This window comes from Leuciscus leuciscus (genome assembly GCF_965113295.1).
Source record: "Leuciscus leuciscus genome assembly, chromosome: 17".
Taxonomy (NCBI): domain Eukaryota; kingdom Metazoa; phylum Chordata; class Actinopteri; order Cypriniformes; family Leuciscidae; genus Leuciscus; species Leuciscus leuciscus.
In genome coordinates, this window is record NC_138741.1 from 6,988,968 (window position 1) to 7,010,778 (window position 21,811).

Here is a 21,811-nt window from a genome sequence, read left to right on the forward strand (position 1 = left end):
TCCATCATAAAAGTGATCCACACGGCAACGGGGGGTTAATAAAGGCCTTCTGAAACAAAACGTTGAGTTTGTGAAGAAAGATATTCATATTTAAAACTTTATAAAGTAAAATAACTAGCTTCCGGCCAAACGAACATATGAATTCGACTTAAATCTAAAGCGCAACTTATGCGAGTAATGCGACGTACTGCTGATATTTACGCTACGCCAGGACGCACTACACTACTTCTGATGTCATGAGTTGCATAAGTTGTGTTTTAGGTGTAAGTAGACTGCATACTTTTTTGAGCTTTAAACTGATGGTTGCAATCCACTGCCATTATAAAGCTCAGAATCATCAGAGTGTTTATTAATATAACTCCGATTGTATTCGTCTGAAAGAATAAAGTCATATAGCCTACACCTAGGATGGTATCAGGGCTGATAAATCATGGGGTAATTTTCATTTTAACGTGAACTACTCATTTAACAACTTATTTTTTATCATTAATAATTTACTAAAATGTTCAAGAACAATAGACTTCTATGAAATGTATTTCATTCATAAAAATCCTTTTTTTTTTTATGATTTAAATCAAATATATTATCCAAAACGGTGGTAATCAAATAAAAGTTGAACACATTTTTTTTATCCTTTTATTTTTTTGGCAAAGTGCTGCAAAACAGATTTACTCAATTAAACCATGGACAAAAAAAATCCTTAAGTAATGTTTAAATAAATTGTATTATTATTGTTGTTGTTAATATTATTATGAGAAGTACATTCTATTGTAGGCCCACAATAGTTATATATTTATGTCATCATTTCTTCTAACGTATAGTTAAACCAAACTTTTATTTTGATGGGTTGTTGTAGTGAAGTCCTGTTTCAGAGTGTATTTGACAAGGTTTTTCTCAAATAAAATGATGAAAATGCTCACTAGGCGTTCTCTCAGAGCAGCTCTGGAGATGTTCATGTTTTCATGTCCTCGTATTGTTTGTGAGATGCTGAAAACACCATTAGCGCGTCGCGTACTTAAGTAGCCTATGTAGTAGACGAAATGGCTCGTCTCATTCGCACTGATTCACACAGACACGCAGATTATACAGCAGTCTCTTGTGCTTTAATATATAGCATACAGACCATGTCGCAATTTGATTTATTGTACAGGTTTACTTTCATGTGTTTTACGTGACATCTGCGTACTGTAAATTCCATTTTCATGATAATGAAACTCCGGGATTCCCTCTGCATCACAGAAATCCTTCGGCCTTAAATTATAAACGGGACATATCATAATCTGCACGGAGGGATGGTGTTCCCGAACATGTTCTATGTGTTTCCTCCTTTTGCAGCCAATTTGCGTCCACAATTTTTGCAAAATGAATATGCTCGAGCCTCGAGGACAACCACGTGTTCGTTTTTCTATATCCAAAGTATCCCCATACTTACCAGGGGTTCGCCTCACGTGTGTGTGTGTGTGTGTGTTGTGGTTTTTGCGTGTCTGTTCTCCCACCCTTCAATCAATCAATGCTGCAGTTTCCGGAGCGCGATGTTTTACCCATAGTAGGCTATTTCATTATTTTAATAATGTTTTTTTTTTTTTTTACTCTGTAACGGATATGATTTAAAATGTAGCGAATTACAATACTTTAAACAAAACATACTTAAGTAAAAGTAAAATTACAGATTTTAAAAACTACTTAAAGTAGCAATACACAAAAAAACTACTCAATTACAGTAACGCGAGTAAATGTAATTCGTTACTTTCCACCTCTGGTAAATTGCGCAAAGCAAATCATGTATTATATCTGAATGATGAACGTGATTCCAATCAGATTTGAGGGGCAAGTTTACAGTTTATGTCAAGTTTAGGATTACAACAAGGGTTAGGTGCTATAGTGTCTTTACTTTTGTTGTTGTTATAATTTAAATATTATCCTTTTGTTGTTATAATTTAAATACTATACTTAGCAGTTTACTAATTTGCCAATAGTTGCATTGAGCTAGGTTAATTTGGATTATTTTCACAGTAATTGTTTTTTTCATTTTATAAAGGCCTGTGAAAGCAACCAGTTGTTCTTCAGCAGCAGTGACGAGGTGACACCGGGTTTGAGCGCTGAGCCCGGGCCGAGTAGCAGCACTCCAGGTACTGTTTTACCCACACTGACTTGCAATATCACAATCTTTTTGTGTCTCCAATAAAGGAGCGCAACAACAAATTTTCACCATGAATATATAAATATACAATAAACATGAAATGACCACCAATAATGTTGGAGGGAACATATGGAGACAACATTAAAAATATAAATATTAAATTAATAATTTAATAATCTTTCTCCTTAGCTCAATGGCAGCTGAATATGAGAGGAAGAGCAGACAGGACCAGCTCTTCTGTGGGTTCATCTGGTGGTTACAGTAACAGCCGAGCGGTGAGAATACTTTACTTTTTTTCTAACAAATCCATTTCGGGGTTTAACTATTTGTGTGTGTTACACAAAAAAAATACACTTCAGTATAGATTAACGTTATCCGTTTTATTTCTCCACAGACACACTTCAACACCCCTCGTGTTCCAAAACAAAACAACGCCCCTTCCGGGGACTTCATAATAAAAGTCCCCTTTTTAGTTTCGGTAAACGGTCATGTGAAATATTAAACAATATTCAGCATAAAGATATAATGTGCATGAACACATTTTTAACTTAACAAACTCCCACTCTTAAAAAAAAAAAAAAAAAAAAAAATTATAATAAATAACTTTCAATTTAACATACTAACAGGCCATACTGAACAACAACATCCTTGAACAAAAATACAACCTAGTATATTTCAACAAGCTCTCGAGTATAACTCAAAGACAGACTTTTATTTGTTTTAATTCAGTTTCCATTGTCCTTCACTCAGTGCCTTGAGTAACTGACAAGTTGATGCCCCCTTTTTGGTAAGGCAGTCTGCAAGTTGTTCTTTTGTGTTGTACCACAGTACTCGCTCAACTCTCTGTGTTTGGACAAGTTCTTTGATACTACTTATCTCCAGGCGGAGTCTTTTCTCAGAGACTGACTTTGTGGACTTAATTGCATCAGCAAGCGAATGATTGTCAGTGACACAGATTATTGGTGGAGCATGTTCAGCATCACCAGTAGTTAGTTCTGAGAACAGTGTGGACAGAAAAATAGAATTGTCAATTCCATCAGACATTGCCAATGTTTCACCAGCAAGTGTGCTCCGCACAATCCTCTTGACTCTCTTTGATTGCCAAGAAAGAGGTGAGAATTTTCCATTTTCTCCCATTAAAAGAATCAGGTGCCCTCCTTGGGTGCCTCCATCTGAAAGATTTCCAAACGAAGCATCGCTGAACACGACCATCTTAAGAGCACTGTCTCTGCCCAAGTGTTGGAAGTTTAGAATTACCTTCTTGGACTTAAGTTTGCACACTATCCGGTTTGCTTCATGGATTGTCTGCACAGTTGCATTTTTTATGTTGGATGTCAAATTGCTAGCATCAAATATGACATCTGGCCTGCTCTGCCTTGCCACCCAGAGAATTTGGCCTATTTTGGACCTGAGCTGATCCTTTTCCTCCTCACAGAGAGGTGAGTCTTGTTCCACAGCTCGTGAAGGATCCATATGAATGTGTTGCATGTGTTGAATGTAGTTTTCCTGGTGTATTTGTACTTTTCTGTCAACAGTCACAAAATCTATTCCCACATAACAGAAATGATCATGTTCCTCACGTCCAACTTGGAAAACAGATCTTAGATGTGGTATTACGGTTGTGGAGAAACTTTGTGTGCCCCCCCATATGAAGTCATCCACATGACAGGCAAGCACCCCAGTTACAGTGCAGTCCTGATCTAGCCAATAAAAAACAGCTGGATCGACCTTGGACATTTTTCCTCCTGCTTTCAGCACTATGTCTTTTACTCTATTGTACCAGTACAATGAAGCGTCTGCCAGACCATATACACACTTTTTGAGCTTCCATAATGTTCCCTCACAGATAGCCTCAGGGGGAGGCCTGATGTAGATGTCACGTGACAGTTCTATTCCCTGCAGAAATGCAGATTTTATATCCATGGAATGAAGTGTCCACTGTTTTTGACAAATAACTGCCACCAGTAGTCGAAGAGACTCAGAAGCACATGTGGGAGAATCTTTTTGTAGCTCTAACACATTTAACTCCTCAAAACCTCTGGCCACCAATCGTGCTTTCGGTACTAGTCCAGTTAGTGTTTCCTTGAGAGTGCACACCCATCTGGTAGAGATGCACTTTTGTCCCTCATCCTGAACTTCCTCAAACACACTGTTATCTCTCCAACTCTTCATCTCTTCTTGTTTGGCTAGGTCAAAGGATAGATCTTTTGTTACCAATACATCCTCACTGACATTTGTGGCACTAACATCAGTAACAGCGGGTTCCATTTGAAGACAGTCTAAACATGATACGTCAACTGAATCTTTACTGCCTGCAACATTAGTTGGTTCAATGAGCAGAAGGTTGTACCAGTTTTTGTATTTGCCAGTAGCTTTGCCTGCACGCCCTAGTACTTTTGCTGTATGCAAAGCCCCACTGTCTCTGTCTCTGTATTTTAGAACTTGCCCTGTTTTTAAACGGATATCAGTTCCCTGCTCTGTATCACTTTGTGTCACTATGTCGTCACTAGTGTGTTGTGCTGCTACATTCTGCCCCATAGTGGATGCCCCTGTATCCTCAGTTTGCACTGAACTCTGCTGTATTTCAGTTACAGTTTCTGTTCCCTCCGTGTTGTTGACAGCAGCTCCTGTCATCTCCTGTCTTTGCATATTGTTTGTGTCAATTTCAGCATCATCCCTAATGACATGTTGATCTCCGCTGTCTTTGTTTACTTTTCTTAGTCTGAGGTAGTGTACCCTAATGCAGGTTCCTCCATGTCTGACAAACACCACTGCACCATCCTGGCCAATGACAACTCCTGGTCCTTTCCACTCTTGACAGTCAACTCTCTTGTAGTACACTTTGTCACCCATTTCATATTTCTCATCTGTCTGACGTAGTTGTTTACGTAGTGCTCTCCGTATTCTTTCGGAACATTCTGCTTCTGTGAACGCCTTTCTTGATGCATGTAAAGCAGAGATGTGTTTTGCCACCCACTCACTTTTCGTCGTGCCCTCTAAAGCTGGGGGCTTGTCGGTTAACACAGAGGGCAGGTTGGGATTCTGTCCAAACACCAACTGATGAGGACTGTAGCCATGGACATTTTGCATGGTGTTCTTTGCCATAAGAGCCCAGTCCAATGCAGTGTCCCAGTCACAGCCGTTACTTGACTTCACTTTCATTATGATCTCTGTAAGTGTTTGGTTGTGTCGCTCTGTAAGTCCATTGCTCCACGGGCTGTATGCTGCTGTTGTCTTTATTTCTATATTGAAGTTTTCTGCCATGTCTCTAACCTCATCATTATTAAATTCTCCCCCATTGTCGCTAAACAGTTTCTGAGGTGGACCATGGACACTTATCCAGACATGGACAAAGTGTTTCACTATTTCAGAGGACTTCTTAGTGGTCAGTATGCTGCCTGCACTAAACCTTGTGAACTGGTCAATAATGTGGAGATACCACACACCTGGTTCAAGTTCATGTAGATCTACTGCAACAGTTTCATTGTACTGAGATGCCAGTGGTAGGCCAACAGCAGGCTTTGGTTTGGTCTTACTATATCTTTGACACGTTTCACATTCACTCACAATTTTTTCCAGAATGACACTACATTCTGCATCTTTACTTCCTGAGCTAGTAAGAAGTCTCTGCAGTCTGTCAGCAGAAGCATGACCAAATTGTCTGTGAAGCTTCATCAGGATTTTGTGTTTTTCTGCTGAGCTCATTTTGTCTGAAATTGTCAGTATTTCCTCGTCACACTGACTTTGTACATCCGCATTCTTTTGTTCTGTAAGAGTGACATCTTCAACAGCTACCAAGACACAGTCATCACTTTGAATGTTTTTCTTTTCATTGTCCATAATGTTTACACAGTAATGGCCAGAGCTTGTAAAGTCAAGTTTTACAGGTTGACTGAACATCACCGCACTGTCATTTTCCATATCTAGCACTGTCCCTGCTTTTTTCATGGATGCCTTGCTCAAGAGTAGTGGAATGTTCGCTGGCACGACTTCAGTTTCAATATGACACCTAGTTTGTCCAATCTTTGCAGGAATTTTCAACTTTCTGTTGGAATAGACCACTTTTCCATCACCAAACTTAAAGGGTCTGTGACTGTGAGTTTCTGTCTTCCTCAGGTCTTTTATCTCGTTTTGGCTTAGTTCAGTGATGTAGCTATTTATCCATTCCTGTCCACACACAGTCCGTGTGCATGCAGTGTCTATTATTGCTGAGCCGAAACACTCTGTCATAAATATTTCTGCTTCAGTGGGCGACTCTTTTGTATACAGAGTAATGTTGCACTCCTCTATATCATCTGTTCTACAATCTTCAGTTAGTTTGACTTGCTCACCTCTGTGTGGACAGTCTTTGGCCCAGTGGAATGTGCTTTGACAAACAGCACATTTTGATCTGCGTCCATACCTGTCCAGAGGGTTAGTGCCAGGCAGTGGTGTCTTTTGCTGAACATTTTGCGACCATGGCTTGCTCCTTTGTCGCCTTTGTTCTGTTACATATGCTGTTTCCTGATTAATCCCCACTGTAGAAGCAGACTTTCCTCCGAAAATCCTCTTCAGTGCTGACTTCATTGACGCAAAATCCAAATCTGTACATGCTGTCAGCGCTAACTGTCGATCTTTCACTTCTAAGCACGCAGTGTCCAGCAGTTTGAATGCTAATACTGCATCGGGAAGCTCCATCTTATATTTACGCATCCGCGAGTACCGCTGTTCAAAATCAATTATATAGTCTGTCATGGAAACACTGCTATCTTTCATAATCCGGTCAAAGCTCGAGTACGCCTCGTAAACTTGGTCCTTTTCTTCTTTGAGAAACAAGTCATCGAGTTTCGTAAGTAAAGTGTTCATGCCAGTGTCATTATTCAGATCGTCTACCGGTATTTCCATCGCCGTTTCTCTCGCTCTTCCCGACAGCGCCAAAGCCACAGCAAGCGCCTGTTTTTTCTTTTCGAGTTCTGTAACTCTGGTCCAAATCGCGACTTCATTCTTCCAACTTTCATATGGTTTTCCTTCATCAAAGGTTGGCGGTACTCTATAGTTGCTAACCATCCTCTGCTACCAATGTTACACAAAAAAAATACACTTCAGTATAGATTAACGTTATCCGTTTTATTTCTCCACAGACACACTTCAACACCCCTCGTGTTCCAAAACAAAACAACGCCCCTTCCGGGGACTTCATAATAAAAGTCCCCTTTTTAGTTTCGGTAAACGGTCATGTGAAATATTAAACAATATTCAGCATAAAGATATAATGTGCATGAACACATTTTTAACTTAACAGTGTGAACTAATTATATTTTGCCATAAAGGAGTCGAATTTGATGCCCTGGCGAATGTTACAATACCTGCATTTAACCACTAGATGGTGTAACAGCAAATCAACTCTAAATGGTAGATTATAGCAAAGTCCCTTGATTAGGGTTGAGCAATATGGCAAAACATATAATAATTTCTTTCTGGAAAATCCCGATTTTATCACTATTCTTTTTATGTTGGTTTTACTATTTTGCAAGTGACTGGGCATTACAGTCAAACTAAATTCCCTATTTTAAAAACAAAGCCGCACAAGGTATTAAAATATAAAAGAAAAAAGAATGGCAGACATTTAGACCAAAGTGGCAAATCTTTGTCATTACTCTATCTTTGTTATTAAAAAATAAAAACAAAGATAGACATTACGTATAGACGACATAATATACAAATGAAATAAACAGTGCTTAATTCTTTCAGCTACAGTAGGAGTATTTCAACAGTAACAGTGGCATTCAAGTAAGAAAATAAATGAACAAATGTAAAAATAAAACACTACATAGACTGATTCTTATTAAAGCTACTATGTTAAAGTTCCTCAGTCAAGAGCAGTGAGTGATTTTCTCTTTGTGTTTTGTTGTTGTACATTAAAGGGATAGTTCCCCCTCAAAATGTCATCACTCATCATTTATTAATTAAATAAAAGTAATTTTGAAGAATGTGGGTAACCAAACAGTTGCTGGTTCCCTGTGACTTCCATAGTATATATTATTTTCCTACTATAGCAGTCAATGGGGACCAGCAGCTGTTTGGTTTCCAACATTCTTCAAAATATCTTCTTTTGTGTTCAGCACAAGAAAGAAATTAATACAGGTTTGGAACAGTGAAACCTCAGTGAAAGGTGTGTAAATTGCGCAAAGCAAATCATGTATTATATCTGAATGATGAACGTGATTCCAATCAGATTTGAGGGGCAAGTTTACAGTTTATGTCAAGTTTAGGATTACAACAAGGGTTAGGTGCTATAGTGTCTTTACTTTTGTTGTTGTTATAATTTAAATATTATTCTTTTGTTGTTATCATTTAAATACTTAGCAGTTTACTAATTTGCCAATAGTTGCATTGAGCTAGGTTAATTTGGATTATTTTCACAGTAATTGTTTTTTCGTTTTATAAAGGCCTGTGAAAGCAGCCAGATGTTCTTCAGCAGCAGTGACGAGGTGACACCGGGTTTGAGCGCTGAGCCCGGGCCGAGTAGCAGCACTCCAGGTACTGTTTTACCCACACTGACTTGCAATATTTCTTCTTGTGTCTCCAATAAAGCAGCGCTTTACACAGGAAACAGGAAACTTTCACCATGAATATATGAATGTAAACAATAAACAGCTATGCATATAGATAGTACAAATGACCGCCAATAATTTTAGAGGGAACATATGGAGACAACATTAAAAATTATTTATCACTTATTTATATACTTTTTATAAAAATAAAGTTTTAAGTGTTTCTGATAAAGATTAACAAAAATGTACTAATAATTATCACCTCACGCACACTGATTTGATTGGTATACATTGGAATACATCACATCGAGCGCATCACATACGATGAGTCGCCTTGTTGTAAACCATCCGTTTGTTGTGTGCAGTGGAAAGTCACCTTCAGACTCTTGAGCCCCACTGCATATCGACCATCTGCACTCCTGATCAGTAGATAAGATGTGTGCATGAAAACCCACACCAGTTAAATAGTCTTACTCTTTCTCTTTAGCTCAATGGCAGCTGAAAATCAGTGGAAGAGCAGACAGGATCAACTCTTCTGTGGGTTCATCTGCCCACTCCACACCTGCACTCCCACACCCTGGCCGAACCCCTCAGCGAGACCTCAACAGTACGCAACTAACTAACTTACACCTGACAAAAGTTTTGTGTTTTCTTTTTTTTTTCTGGATGGATATCACTAGTCCTGATTAATTACTTTGTTTAGAATGAATGTACTAAACCAACTGATAACTCACTGTGCAACTCTTTTAATATAGTGTCGACGTCTTCATCTACATCTGCATCTGCATCTGCATCTCATGCGTCCTCTGTGATAGTGGCTGTGGTGGAGGGACGTGGTTTAGCTCGGGGGGAGATTGGCATGGCCAGTATCAATGCCAAATACCCAGAGCTGGTTCTCTCACAGTTTGCAGACACTGGAACTTATGCTAAGGTAAAGATGCATCCATTCTCCAAACCCCTTGTCCTCTGTAGGGTCACTGATAAGGTAAAGATGAAATCTGTTATTGTGAAAGCAACAAACATTATGAATTATACATATATATATATATATATATGTATATATATATATATATATATATAGAATAGAATAGAATGAGGCATTTATATAGCACTTTCATATGTACTACTGTACACCCAAAGCGCTTTACAATCATATCAGGGGATCTCTCCTCAACCACCACCAGTGTGCAGCATCCACTTGGATGATGCGACGGCAGCCACAGTACAACGGCGCCAGTGCGCTCACCACACACCCAGCTATAGGTGGAGAGGATAGAGAGTGATAGAGCCAATTCAATGTAAGAGGATTATTAGGAGGCCATGATTGGTAAGGGCCAATGGGTGGAATGTGGCCAGGACACCGGGGGTTACACCCCTACTCTTTACGAGAAATGCCATGGGATTTTTAATGACCACAGAGAGTCAGGACCTCGGTTTTACGTCTCATCCGAAGGACAGGAAATATATACATATTTTGGTCGCATTTAAAGGGATACTTCAGGATTTAGCATTAAGCTTTGTATTAGTAGAAAACCTGTAGTATTTTCGAATTACCGTGCTTTCCACCCTCATATCCCCCTGAGATGAGAGATTTATGTATTTTTTGTCTGGAAAAAATCCTCCGATGACACAAAAATCGTCATATTGCGTCATCTGAGGATTTTCTGGCCAGAGGCTAAAGACTACAGACAGTAGGAGGAGCTGTCCCGCATGTTTTCAGCCCGCCCATAGAGGGAGGGATCTCACTCACAGAATGTACCGTACACAGTGTCAGCCGTCTTTCTTTGGAAGCTAAGCTAGCAGGCTCTTGTTCTGTGGAGAAAGCTGAGTAGTAGGAGAAAGCTGAGTATTAGGGGTTACCATCCTCTTTTTCCCGGACATGTCCGGCCGTCGAGATCGTCCAAAATGTCCGGGATTCGGCTTTTGGTTTCTGCAGTCCACCATTCATTATTTACATGCACACCTTTTGTTTCAATCTAACTGAATTCATTCCGATTGGTGAATCTAAATGTAGTGTTTACATGAACGCTAAACAAGTGATCGGTTGATGTGCGTTTTAACATTGCTAAGAAAATTCCCGCTCCTCCGTGAGAGATGCGAGACCGGTGCGTCTCAGTAATGACGCCACCGGCCTCGCGCCGTTCTCCCGCGGCCCTCAGTCTCATCCTGCTCGCCACAGTAAACATGATGAATGGCGACTGTAGAACGCAAAAGCCGAATCCCGGACATTTTGGGCGATCTCGATATCCCGGGCAAACTCGTCACGGAGTCTCACTAGTTGCCTAACCTTGTTGTTTTCAACTGCGCTCTCTAACCGGGAGGCGTGGCTTGGGAGTGGCCTCGTAGAGCAGCGAAGCAAGTGCATTCTGGGAGTTGTTGTCTTTCATCCACATAAGCCAAAAATACATTTTCTGGCTTTTCTCAGTCTAGAGAGCTCCAAATTCAAAAATGTCTTCACATTTCTTCTACATAAATGACCAATTTTAAATACACATTCATGTTTCCAGAGGTGAAGTATCCCTTTAAGACTGAAAATAACTGCGTGCGACTGTGAAAAAATATCTAGGCGCACCAGTGCGAGTGACCCAATCGATTCTCATGAATATAAGTAATACAATTGGAATAAAAAGTACAACTCCCAAAATGCATCTACACTGAGCAACAGTTAAGTTTTGTACTGCGATCGGCTGCTTTTCATGCCTTAAGTCAAAGACTTTGCTTCAGTCAGCAGAGCAAGTGCAAAAAACGTGTGCGACGGACTTGCAAAGCTAAGATAATGAGTTTTTAAAAATGTAATGCAGTAGAGGACTATGCACTTTGTAAAACTGACACCAATGATTTTAAATGTTAATACAGGTAATTACTAAGCTGCATAACTTGATGCCTCTGGAGATTCTGATGCCAGACACTGCTAGTGTGAAAGGACAAGGAACAAAACTCTACAGCCTCATCACTGAGACCTTCCCGGTATCATACTTGTTTTTATCTCTATTTTGGCTATAAATCAGGGTTTGGTGACTCACACCATACAGACTGTAAATTAGCACTATTGTCAGAAATTTTGTACACATCTTATTTAACCGAGTTTTAGAGTTAGAATCTTATTAACTGAGTGCAGAATATTTCCCTTTTTACCTGTGCAGTCAGTCACATTCACTCCTGTCCTGAGGAGGTACTTCAATGAGAAGAAGGGCCTGGAGTACACACAGCAGCTCTGTGTCCCTGAGTTCAGCACTGTGCTGATGGAGGTGCAAACCAAGTAAGCCCTCCATCTTTATGATAAACTTGGGTTTTATGCATTTCAAGGGATCTGTTTCATATTTTTGTTTTAGTTCCAGGATTTTGGATATACGTAAGATTTGTAGTAGAGATGGGCATTTCAAGCAAAAATAATATTCGAAGATTGCTGGGTGTTATTCGATTATTATAAAAAAATCGCACCCCTCCCCCACATGCAAGCACAGATGCATGTATAGGTTACACACCAGAGCGTGTGAGCGCAGCGGAGCGGAGCGGTGTGACGCTTAAATATAACTTAAAAAACTTAAACATACGTTTCATATTTATGTTTAAATAATATATAGTTATTTTTTTATTTCATCTATGTTGATTATATGAAAAGGGAACCGCACGAGATGAGTAAGATAGGATCATAATATGCCCAATATAATGGGAGACATTTGGAGTGGGTCAGACATGATTTTGACTCCTTAATTAAGTTTTGTTTTGTATGAAGCCTTTCTTTAAAGTGAATTTTGTTTTGTATAAATTGTATCTTAATTTGAATAAATGTTTCATCAACCAATTGCCTGGATTTAATAAATAAGAAGCAAATATAGCAGACATAAGATATAATCAGGACACGGAGGCCCCGGTGCGATCACTTGCATTGCACGTGAACTGGAGCTCGTCTCATAAATGAACCGAAACTCGGCGTATAAGCTTCTTGCCTCACAGACCTGAGAAATATTTCTATAGAAAGCTTGAAATGTCTTCTTTTAAACAAAACAATTCAAAACGAAAAGAAATGGGCTGCTCTCTGCTTATGTAGGCTAGTTCGTATGAAGTGTGCATGTCTCTCTATAGGCGAGTCAGCATTGTCAACTTTATCTTTGCAGCCGACACTGACACAGAAAACACTAGTTTATTAATAAACAATTAAAATGTCTCATGCATGATCATTACTTTTGCCAGTTCTTTGTGGCAAGCTTTATGCATGCGTTTGAGATGCGGAATAGGCAATATATTACGAAAACGGTTTAGTATTCTCTCCCATATATATTTAAGTAATTAAATTAATATAAATATGCGATTAGACTAATGGCTTAAATGAACAACTACTAGTTGACTAGAAAAAAACTTTAGTCATGTACGGGCAGCCCTACTTATTTCACATAGCCAGCATGTCACAAAGGGCAGGGTTGAGCGAGCGGCGCTGAGTGGACTGAGCGAGCGAAGCGGGATCTTCAGAAAGGCGCTCTCCGCTCTGGAGGAAATATTACCACTCCGCTCACATGCTCGGGTGCGAGACAATGTGTTCTTCTGTCTGAGAGTTGATTGACAGCTTTTAGATGCGTTATTGGCAGCGTCACCCTCTGGTTACATGAATGTGTCACCACCGCATCAGAACCGAAAACATGGGGATTTTATTAAAGACAATGATCGCACAACCTATTCGATATTCTATAATAAAACTAATCGAATATTCGAAAATCGTGATTCATCCTTAATTTGTAGTGATGCACTAGTATAAGAACTCCACCTACTGTATATGGACTCAAGATAGACATTATCTCAGAGGTGACCTTTCACTGTGACAGTGGGAAATATTTGCCTGTTTCAGTTCCATTTCATACTAGAGATATGAATGTATTTCCATAAATATCACATTTGTCTAAATGTAAGACAGTGGTGCAAAACTCAGCTCCTTGATGGTCACAGCCCTGCAGTGTTTAGTTACAACTCTGCTCCAACACACACACAAATAAGTGTTTTCAAATAAGCCTGAAGGACTTGATTAGCTGGATCAGGTGTGTTTATTTAGGGTTAAAGCTAAACTCTGCAGGGCTGTGGCTCTCCAGAAACTGAATTTTTCACCCCTGATTGTAAGACATATCATTAGGATGAATATGACTAAAACAATAACAAGTAAAACATGTTGTTTGTCTATAGATACTACTGCCTGGCATCTGCATCTGCCCTACTAAAATACTTCGAGTTTGTTCAGAACTCAATATATGCTCCTAAGTCACTGAAAGTGGTCTTCACTGGCAGTGAGCAGACAGCCATGATTGATGCGATATCAGCCAGCAACTTGGAACTAGTAGTGAACCACAGAGATCACAGGTTAGAAATTAAAGACACAGAGCATTATGTGTCTGCAGTTTTAAGTTGACCTGAATTCCACAGATAACTCCACAGATTTCAAAAGAATTTGAACACCTGTCATCCACAAAGATCTACACATCCTCTGCCCCGAGATCAGCTCCATTTCACACAGTTTATCATATTTAAATACACGCAAAGAATGCTTTGCTTAGCTTTGCCTAAACTTTGTAAATATAACTATGTGCACATCATGTTTTTATTTATTTATTCATGTGCACTTTAATTAAAATAACTTCCTCTCTCCCTCTTGCTACAACATCTCTTCTTGGCCCTGTTTACACCTGGTATTAAAATGCGCTTTGGTCGATCGGATCACAAGTAGGCCTAGACAAGGGAGACACATACTCATTTACACCTAGTATTTTAATTCATCTCTTTTGTCTGCTTTCAACCTCTTTCTTCGAGGGGAGGGTCTTTTGTGGCTGTTCGAACACTTTCGACCACATGAGCGTTTACACTACGAAAGCAATCCGTTCTAATGCGTTTTCGACTACCTCTGGAAGTGGACAAGCTCAAAACGTTTTAGACCCCGTTTACACCTGTATTTAGCGTCGTCCACTTGTGATTCGTTCGACAAAACATCTTAATACCAGGTGTAAACAGGACCCTCTTCTCTGATGATGTGTTTACTGGCGTGAGGGCGGGACAACCTGTCACTCACATGAGATCAGAGCTGTAGCAAACCACATCCATCCAATCAATTCCTGATGAACAAAATCAAGTCCTGCCCTACATTGTCATTATAAGGAAGAAAAGGCTATCAAAACTTCTGTTTCATGCAGACTTTAATGTCAGTAACCATATGCTGTAATATGCAGAAGTGAACACACTTTGTTTGGGGTCTTAAACTACACTAAGACTGCCGGTGGGGAGCGGCGGTTACGCTCCAATATTCTTGAGCCCCTGCTGGATGAGGTCACTATCAACTCACGTTTGGACACCATAGAGGTGATCACCTGTTATCTGTATGTGTTTTTTATTTTTTTTACTCAGTTATTCTGTCATTATATAAATAATCTTCTCTTTGATTCATTTCCAGGAGCTGTTGCAGAATGAAGAGCTCTTCTTTGGTCTGAAGAATGGTAAATACTTCATTTTATTTGTCAGTTTTAGAGACTTTGTTTCAGGCTATTTTTCCTCCTGGTTTTACCCTTCGAAGCTGCAGTTTAGCACGATTAAATGTTTATTAGGTCTGTATTGCACCACATGTGTAAGCAGCATGTAAGTGGTTTGCAACAGCAGGCTGATGTTGCGCATTCACACTAATGGTGTTTCTACTGTGTAACAGAGCAATACAGAAAATAAGTTATTTTTAGCACACTGTATTGAGTATTCAACCATGGTTATCAGGAGTGGTCCACTGAGAATTATGGCAAACTTGATCGTCATGAAATCTAATTTACATGAGGAGGGAGCCGTATTTACATTCAGGTATTCGCCTAATTACAAACCCAAACTCTACAATTTTTGTAGTCAAGTATTGAGTATTGACACACACAAAAAAACACAAAAGAAAAACAGGTTCTGTACCAAAATTTTACAGCGTATACTGCAAACTGTTAAAGGTGCTCTAAGCGATGTTGGGTGATGTCTTCTTGTTGACGATCAAAGTATTGTCAAATAAAACGGAGACTAGCTCGACCCTCCCTCCTCCTCATCCCATCCCCTCCCCCTCCCTTCCGAGCTTCCTGAAACAGTCATGAACCATTTACCCACCTGTCCAGGAAAAACAGAGCCACCTGAATGTCGGATTGGAAGCCCTTCTGCCGGCGGAGTTCTCGCCACCTTTTGAACGCTTTTCCGAAGTAAATTCGGGACTTCACGCATTCCTTCTCCTTTTCCCTATTCTTTGTTATTTGTTCATCGGAGCGTCGTATCTTTGGTTGTGTGTCGGCCATATAAAAATTCTCAAGAATATAAATTTTTAACATTAGTCGTTGTCGTTGTCTAGGACATCTCTCCTCTAGCTAACTTCCCTCTTCATGCTTCTCTTTCCTCCACTCCCCACACCCCCCTTCATGTGCACGCGCACTAACCCCCCCAACCCCCACCCCCAAATCATTCTTGTCGGTTATTGGCTGAAACACTGTTTGTTGTGTTTCGTGGTCCAGGCTGGGCCAGTTTTTTGTTTTTCTTGCCGTTTGTGGCAAGAAGACCGCGGTTTTTTACAGTGTGTTCAGGGGACAGGCAGCTAACGGATAGTGAGGAGATGTTTGCTGTATCTGTATGTGACAAAAAAAATGTTGGCCTAAAAAACGCGTGACATCGCTTAGAGCACCTTTAACATGGATGCCAAAATAATATGCACTGCACTGCTTACTTGCTGCTTATGTGTGCAGTGTGAAACAGGCCTTACTTGTGGGTGATCTTAATAGCTCTTCATTTCCTGGATCACACCTACCTAGAATTGCACCCACAATCGTAATGTATTAATGATTACCCGATGAATAAATATTTGCCTGGCACCACTCCATGGTGGGACATTATTTATGTGCTTTTATTCACAGCCATTGCACAGTTCCTGGATATAGATGAGCTGCTGTCTGCTCTTATTCAGATCCCAAAGCAAGAGACGGTAGGAATAGGAAACACATTTTCCAGAGTACTGACCTTAAAGAGGTTGCTTTCTTATGAGGGCGATGGGGTGGGTAATTGATTTAGCTAATTTTTAAAAATTCATTTTAATTTAGAATATCATTGGTGAGAGAATTTTACACTGTCTACAGGTCTACACTGAAAACAAAGTAACCTACAAATGGTAACATCTAAATGAACTGGTTTTTAGTCAAAAAATTATATTTAACATCACTGAATCAACCTAAATGCATTAATTAGATAAATCAGGTAAAAATATCTCTTTAAGATTTAACAATTGCAGGTTACAAATTTTTACATTATAGTTCAGTAGCCGGCACAATTCAGTAGATTATAGACTACAACCTTTAGCGAGAGAGACATTTGGCTTATAAATTCAAGCTTTTCATCTTCAAAATGACTTTTAAACCATTGTTGTTTGAATTAGTGACTCTCAATAGATTAGCAGTTAATAATCTTTTTTATGTTTTTCCATGTAGGTACCGGTGGCTGAAGCAAAAATAACGCAAATAATTAAGCTAAAGCACATTCTAGAACTGGTCCCATCACTGAAGGTAACGTGGGCATTTAAAAAAATACTGTCAAACAGTAGTAAAAGAAGGCTCGACACAACATGAAACTTTGCTGGAAGTATCACCAGGGGCTCTACACATGAACTCCAGCATTGAGAACATTGTGTACACAGAGTTTACTAAAAAGAAAGATTTTGAACAACTCACTGTAGCTGTAGTCAAAAGTAGTCGATCTCCGAATGCAACGTAACATGAGGAGAGTAAAGATGGAAAGCTCCTAAAGCTTAGTTCCATATAAATTCACGGATAATTTGTATTTTTGTCGTTAGTGAAAATCAATATTGACCTTGTATTTGGAAAAGGATCCTCATATAAGAAGCAATACTAAAATTCAGAGTCAGTTCATTCGCATTCGGAGATCGACTATTTTTATTAGTGCTTACATTATTTAGACATGAAATAAAATTGTTTACATTTTTGTCAGTGTTAACGATGTTAATGTGAGCAAGTAAATTTCTCCCTGATAAGGCGATGCTGCAACATTCCAAAACACCCTTGTTGGAAGCATACTGTACCTCACTTGAAGACAGCAGGTAATACGTTTTACACACTTAGCTATGTGAACCATTTGAATATGTAATGACATCTTGCACAGACCATTTTAGTTAAACAAGAAAGATGAGTCTGATTTGATGATATGTTATGCATACAGCAATAACACAGGAGGCACAAAGAGTCCCATGTATGTGTACAGAGTTCAATCAGCACTTTCACATGTGCATTTGCTGGTTTAGCTGGTATGCAGTCCATCAGGTTTTACTATTTGATCTTTAACGTTTGTGTTGGATTAGGTTTAACAACATTCTGGATCAGATCAAATCACTGATTAATGATGACACCAGCTATATGAAAGGCAGTTTGACAATGCGCACACAAAAGTGCTATGCTGTGCGGCCCAACGTCAGTGAATTCTTAGATATTGCACGGCGAGCCTACACAGAGGTGATAGATGACATAGCAGGTGAGCTCCTTAACTGCTGCTTAACTCCTTAACTAACTTGGACTATGAAAAGGATGGACATGAATTACTAATTCATCTGCAATAACCACACCGCCACAACATGTTAAATTACCATTAAATACATTCAATTGTATTATTGAATTTTAGTTCCTGAGGTCAACTCTTAAAGGAGAACTTGGTAACTTTTTTAACTTAATAAAACTGTCTAGAAATCATTTGAATGGTTAAACAACCTGTTCTGGTGATATTGGTGACTTTCCCCGCTCCCCCCAGCGTTCCCAGGCGGAAAACCAACCTTGCAACTTGGGGACGACCGTCCCGGCAAGATAGAAATTGGAAGTCTCGTGAGAAGCGAGAACTAGAACGAGAACGAGCGCGAAACACAAATTGCTTTACGGCAATTCGACATAAACACACACGCATGTATGATGTATTACCAGATTACCCACCTCGGTAGACATAGCTCCACACGATACAGTTGGCTTGCTCCGATCAAAACAAACGCACATGAGCAGCGGTAGAGAGGGGGAGGAGGCCGCCGCAAGTGAGTTTTTTACGACTGTGTTGTGAAATATACGCCCTCCCACAGCTGTAGGGGGAGCTCGTGGGGAAAACACGCGACAACAAAAGGGAAAATCAGCGAAGAAGTGACTAGAGTTCGCTAGAGTTGCAGAGTTCTCCTTTAAAGGGTTAGTTCACACAAAAATGAAAATTATGTCATTAATGACTCACCCTCATGTCGTTCCAAGCCCATAAGACCTCCGTTCATCTTCGGAACACAGTTTAAGATATTTTAGATTTAGTCCGAGAGCTTTCTGTCCCTCCATTGAAAATGTATGTACGGTATACTGTTCATGTCCAGAAAGGTAATACAGACATCATCAAAGTAGTCCATGTGACATCAGTGGGTTAGTTAGAATTGTTTGAAGCATCGAAAATACATTTTGGTCCAAAAATAACAAAAACTACGACTTTATTCAGCATTGTATTCTTTTCCGGGTCTGTTGTCAATCCGCGTTCATGACTCCGCAGTGACGCTGCTGACGTAAGATGCTGCTTAGTTCTTCGTCCGTGTATTCGGGTTCAAATAAATATGGTTGGGCAAAAAAATGCAAGTCTTCCTCTGTGTCGAAATCCTTAGACATGTTTGCGAAGATTGTTTTGTTTACAGCGTGCGTCTCCCTCAGACTGTAAACGAAGCTCGGGCGCACCAGATAACGCGTCAGCAGCGTCTTACGTCAGCAGACAGTAACAGACCCGGAAGAGAATACAATGCTGAATAAAGTCATAGTTTTTGTTATTTTTGGACCAAAATGTATTTTCGATGCTTCAAACAATTCTAACTAACCCACTGATGTCACATGGACTACTTTGATGATGTCTGTATTACCTTTCTGGACATGGACAGTATACCGTACATACATTTTTAATGGAGGGACAGAAAGCTCTCGGACTAAATCTAAAATATCTTAAACTGTGTTCCGAAGATGAACGGAGGTCTTACGGGCTTGGAACGACATGAGGGTGAGTCATTAATGACATAATTTTCATTTTTGGGTGAACTAACCCTGTAATTTTCATAATTTAATAAAAAAGTGTCTAAGTTCGGTGTTGCAAATGTGGTTGGCCATGTGTGCATATGTTCAAATGAAATGCCACAATCGGTTATGCAGTCCATATAGTTTGTGATTAATCAGATCTTTCCAAATTCCATCCTGTTTATATGTTAGTCATGAACATGAGCATTATTGATGTGTGTGTGTGTTGTTGATGATCAGAACTGGTGGCTCAGCTTGGAGAGAAGTACAGCCTACCCCTCCGAACAAGTTTCAGCAACACACGTGGCTTCTTCATTCAGATGAGGCTGGAGGGTGTGGTCTTACCTGCGGGCAAGTTACCAGAGGAGTTCATCAAAGTGAGCGAAGACATTAACTTAAAAAAATGATTGAACGTTTTCATAAGTGTTTAATGTAACATATATTAAATACACAATCTGTGTGCATGTAAGATAAACAGTAGCCTGACTACGTCAGACTTTGTACTTCCGCTCAATTTCAGTTTGCTTCTGTACTCAGTCTGAGATAGCGACCTATCTCCCAGTTTTCCTCCGGCCTCAAAACAGCCGGCCAATCAACGAACAGAGGGCAGGCTGAGAGCCGTGACGTAGACGCTGATTGTACCGTGGATGCGTAGATTTACTTCACATAATCTGCAAAAGTCGTTCACAGCCATGTTCACTCCGGTATTTCGCTCGATGGTTTTGTTTTCGCATCATACATGTGTTTACAGTGGAAGTTCGATGCGGCTGAGCCAGCGCATAACACACGTCATAACCAAACGTTATGTGATTGGCTTATGGGTAACCAATGATTTTAAACTTCAGACAAAATGTAACCAAAATATTAATTTCGTACAGTGTAATTAGTGATATAGAGTATATATAAACTTACCTGCCACTTTATTAGGTTTACCTTGCTAGTACCACCAGTTGAACCGCCTTTTGCCTTCAGAACTGCTTTAATTATTCGTGGCATTGATTCAACAAGGTGCTCAAACATTTTGCAGAGATTCTGGTTCATATTGTCATGATAGCATCAGACAGTTGCTCCCGCTGTTCTAACACATCCCAAAGGTCCCAAAGATCTGGTGACTGTGGAGGCCAGTTGAGTTTAGTGAAATCATTGTCATGTTCAAGAAACCAGTTTGAGTTCTGTGACGTGGCACTGTGGTCATAAAGGGATGGACATGGTCAGCAACAGCTCAGTTGGTATTAAGGGGCCCAAAGTGTGCCAAGAAAATATCCAACACACCATTACAGCACCAGCAGCCTGAACCATTGAGACAAGGCAGGATGAATCCATGCTTTCCTGTTGTTTATTCCAAATTCTTTCCCTACCATCTGAATGTCACAGCAGAAATCGAGACTCATCAGACCAGGGGCTCGTTCTTCGTACGTCGCTAACTCAGTTAGCTGGATTTGATTGTTGACGATTTGGCATGATCTTGGATTGTTTGGTTCTTCGACGCTCATCCTGGACTTGCTGTCATAGCAACAGGTGCGCAAACTTGAACCTGCTCGGGAGCAGGCTTATTTCATGTAAACAGGATTAGATCCCGGCTTCATAAGCGGAGCTGATACGGGAAGTCCAGCGCAGCGCGATAGTGCACTTTCTGAGATTGAAATTTTTTTCTCGTGACTCGTGAGATTGTCGTTTACATTATTAATTTGTTGGAAACGCACATTATTTTCGACTTGTCGGAGTCGGGCTTTAACTACAGCACAAACTGTTTGCATTGCCCTATGATTATTTGCGAGTGGCTCTTTCCTTTACACTATTGGAGATGCGGAGAACTTGATGGAAAGTGCTGTCTGTCGTGTCATTCGGAGTTTACCTGGCGCTTTTAGGTTTAAAAAACAGTTTTAGGTTTTTAAGACCCAATGTTGTAAAGCAGTTTTTTTAAAGCAGTTTTTTTTTTTTTTTTTTTTTTTTTTTTTGGCTATCATTTTTTATGAAGATCATGCAATCATGACCATGCCGATTACAGTATGTCACTCAGGCTTCACTAACGTGATTGGTACCATAGACTATAGGCTTCCATAGACTGCCATCAAGGCCTCACT

The 21,811-nt window shown here is 39.8% G+C and overlaps 1 protein-coding gene across 1 annotated transcript in view; it reads left to right on the forward strand.

Moving 5' to 3' along the window:
• msh4 (mutS homolog 4) overlaps positions 1 to 21,811 on the forward strand; it is a 41,085-nt gene that overhangs the window by 10,986 nt on the left and 8,288 nt on the right. The window contains exons 4-18 of the mRNA XM_082143747.1: positions 2,039 to 2,129; positions 2,330 to 2,415; positions 8,569 to 8,659; positions 9,161 to 9,280; positions 9,429 to 9,604; positions 11,530 to 11,640; positions 11,817 to 11,932; positions 13,846 to 14,019; positions 14,880 to 15,009; positions 15,101 to 15,143; positions 16,569 to 16,636; positions 17,136 to 17,210; positions 17,697 to 17,761; positions 18,020 to 18,189; positions 19,968 to 20,104. Of these exons, the coding sequence (XP_081999873.1) occupies positions 2,039 to 2,129; positions 2,330 to 2,415; positions 8,569 to 8,659; positions 9,161 to 9,280; positions 9,429 to 9,604; positions 11,530 to 11,640; positions 11,817 to 11,932; positions 13,846 to 14,019; positions 14,880 to 15,009; positions 15,101 to 15,143; positions 16,569 to 16,636; positions 17,136 to 17,210; positions 17,697 to 17,761; positions 18,020 to 18,189; positions 19,968 to 20,104 (1,653 nt within the window). The remainder of the gene's footprint in view (positions 1 to 2,038; positions 2,130 to 2,329; positions 2,416 to 8,568; positions 8,660 to 9,160; positions 9,281 to 9,428; positions 9,605 to 11,529; positions 11,641 to 11,816; positions 11,933 to 13,845; positions 14,020 to 14,879; positions 15,010 to 15,100; positions 15,144 to 16,568; positions 16,637 to 17,135; positions 17,211 to 17,696; positions 17,762 to 18,019; positions 18,190 to 19,967; positions 20,105 to 21,811) is intronic.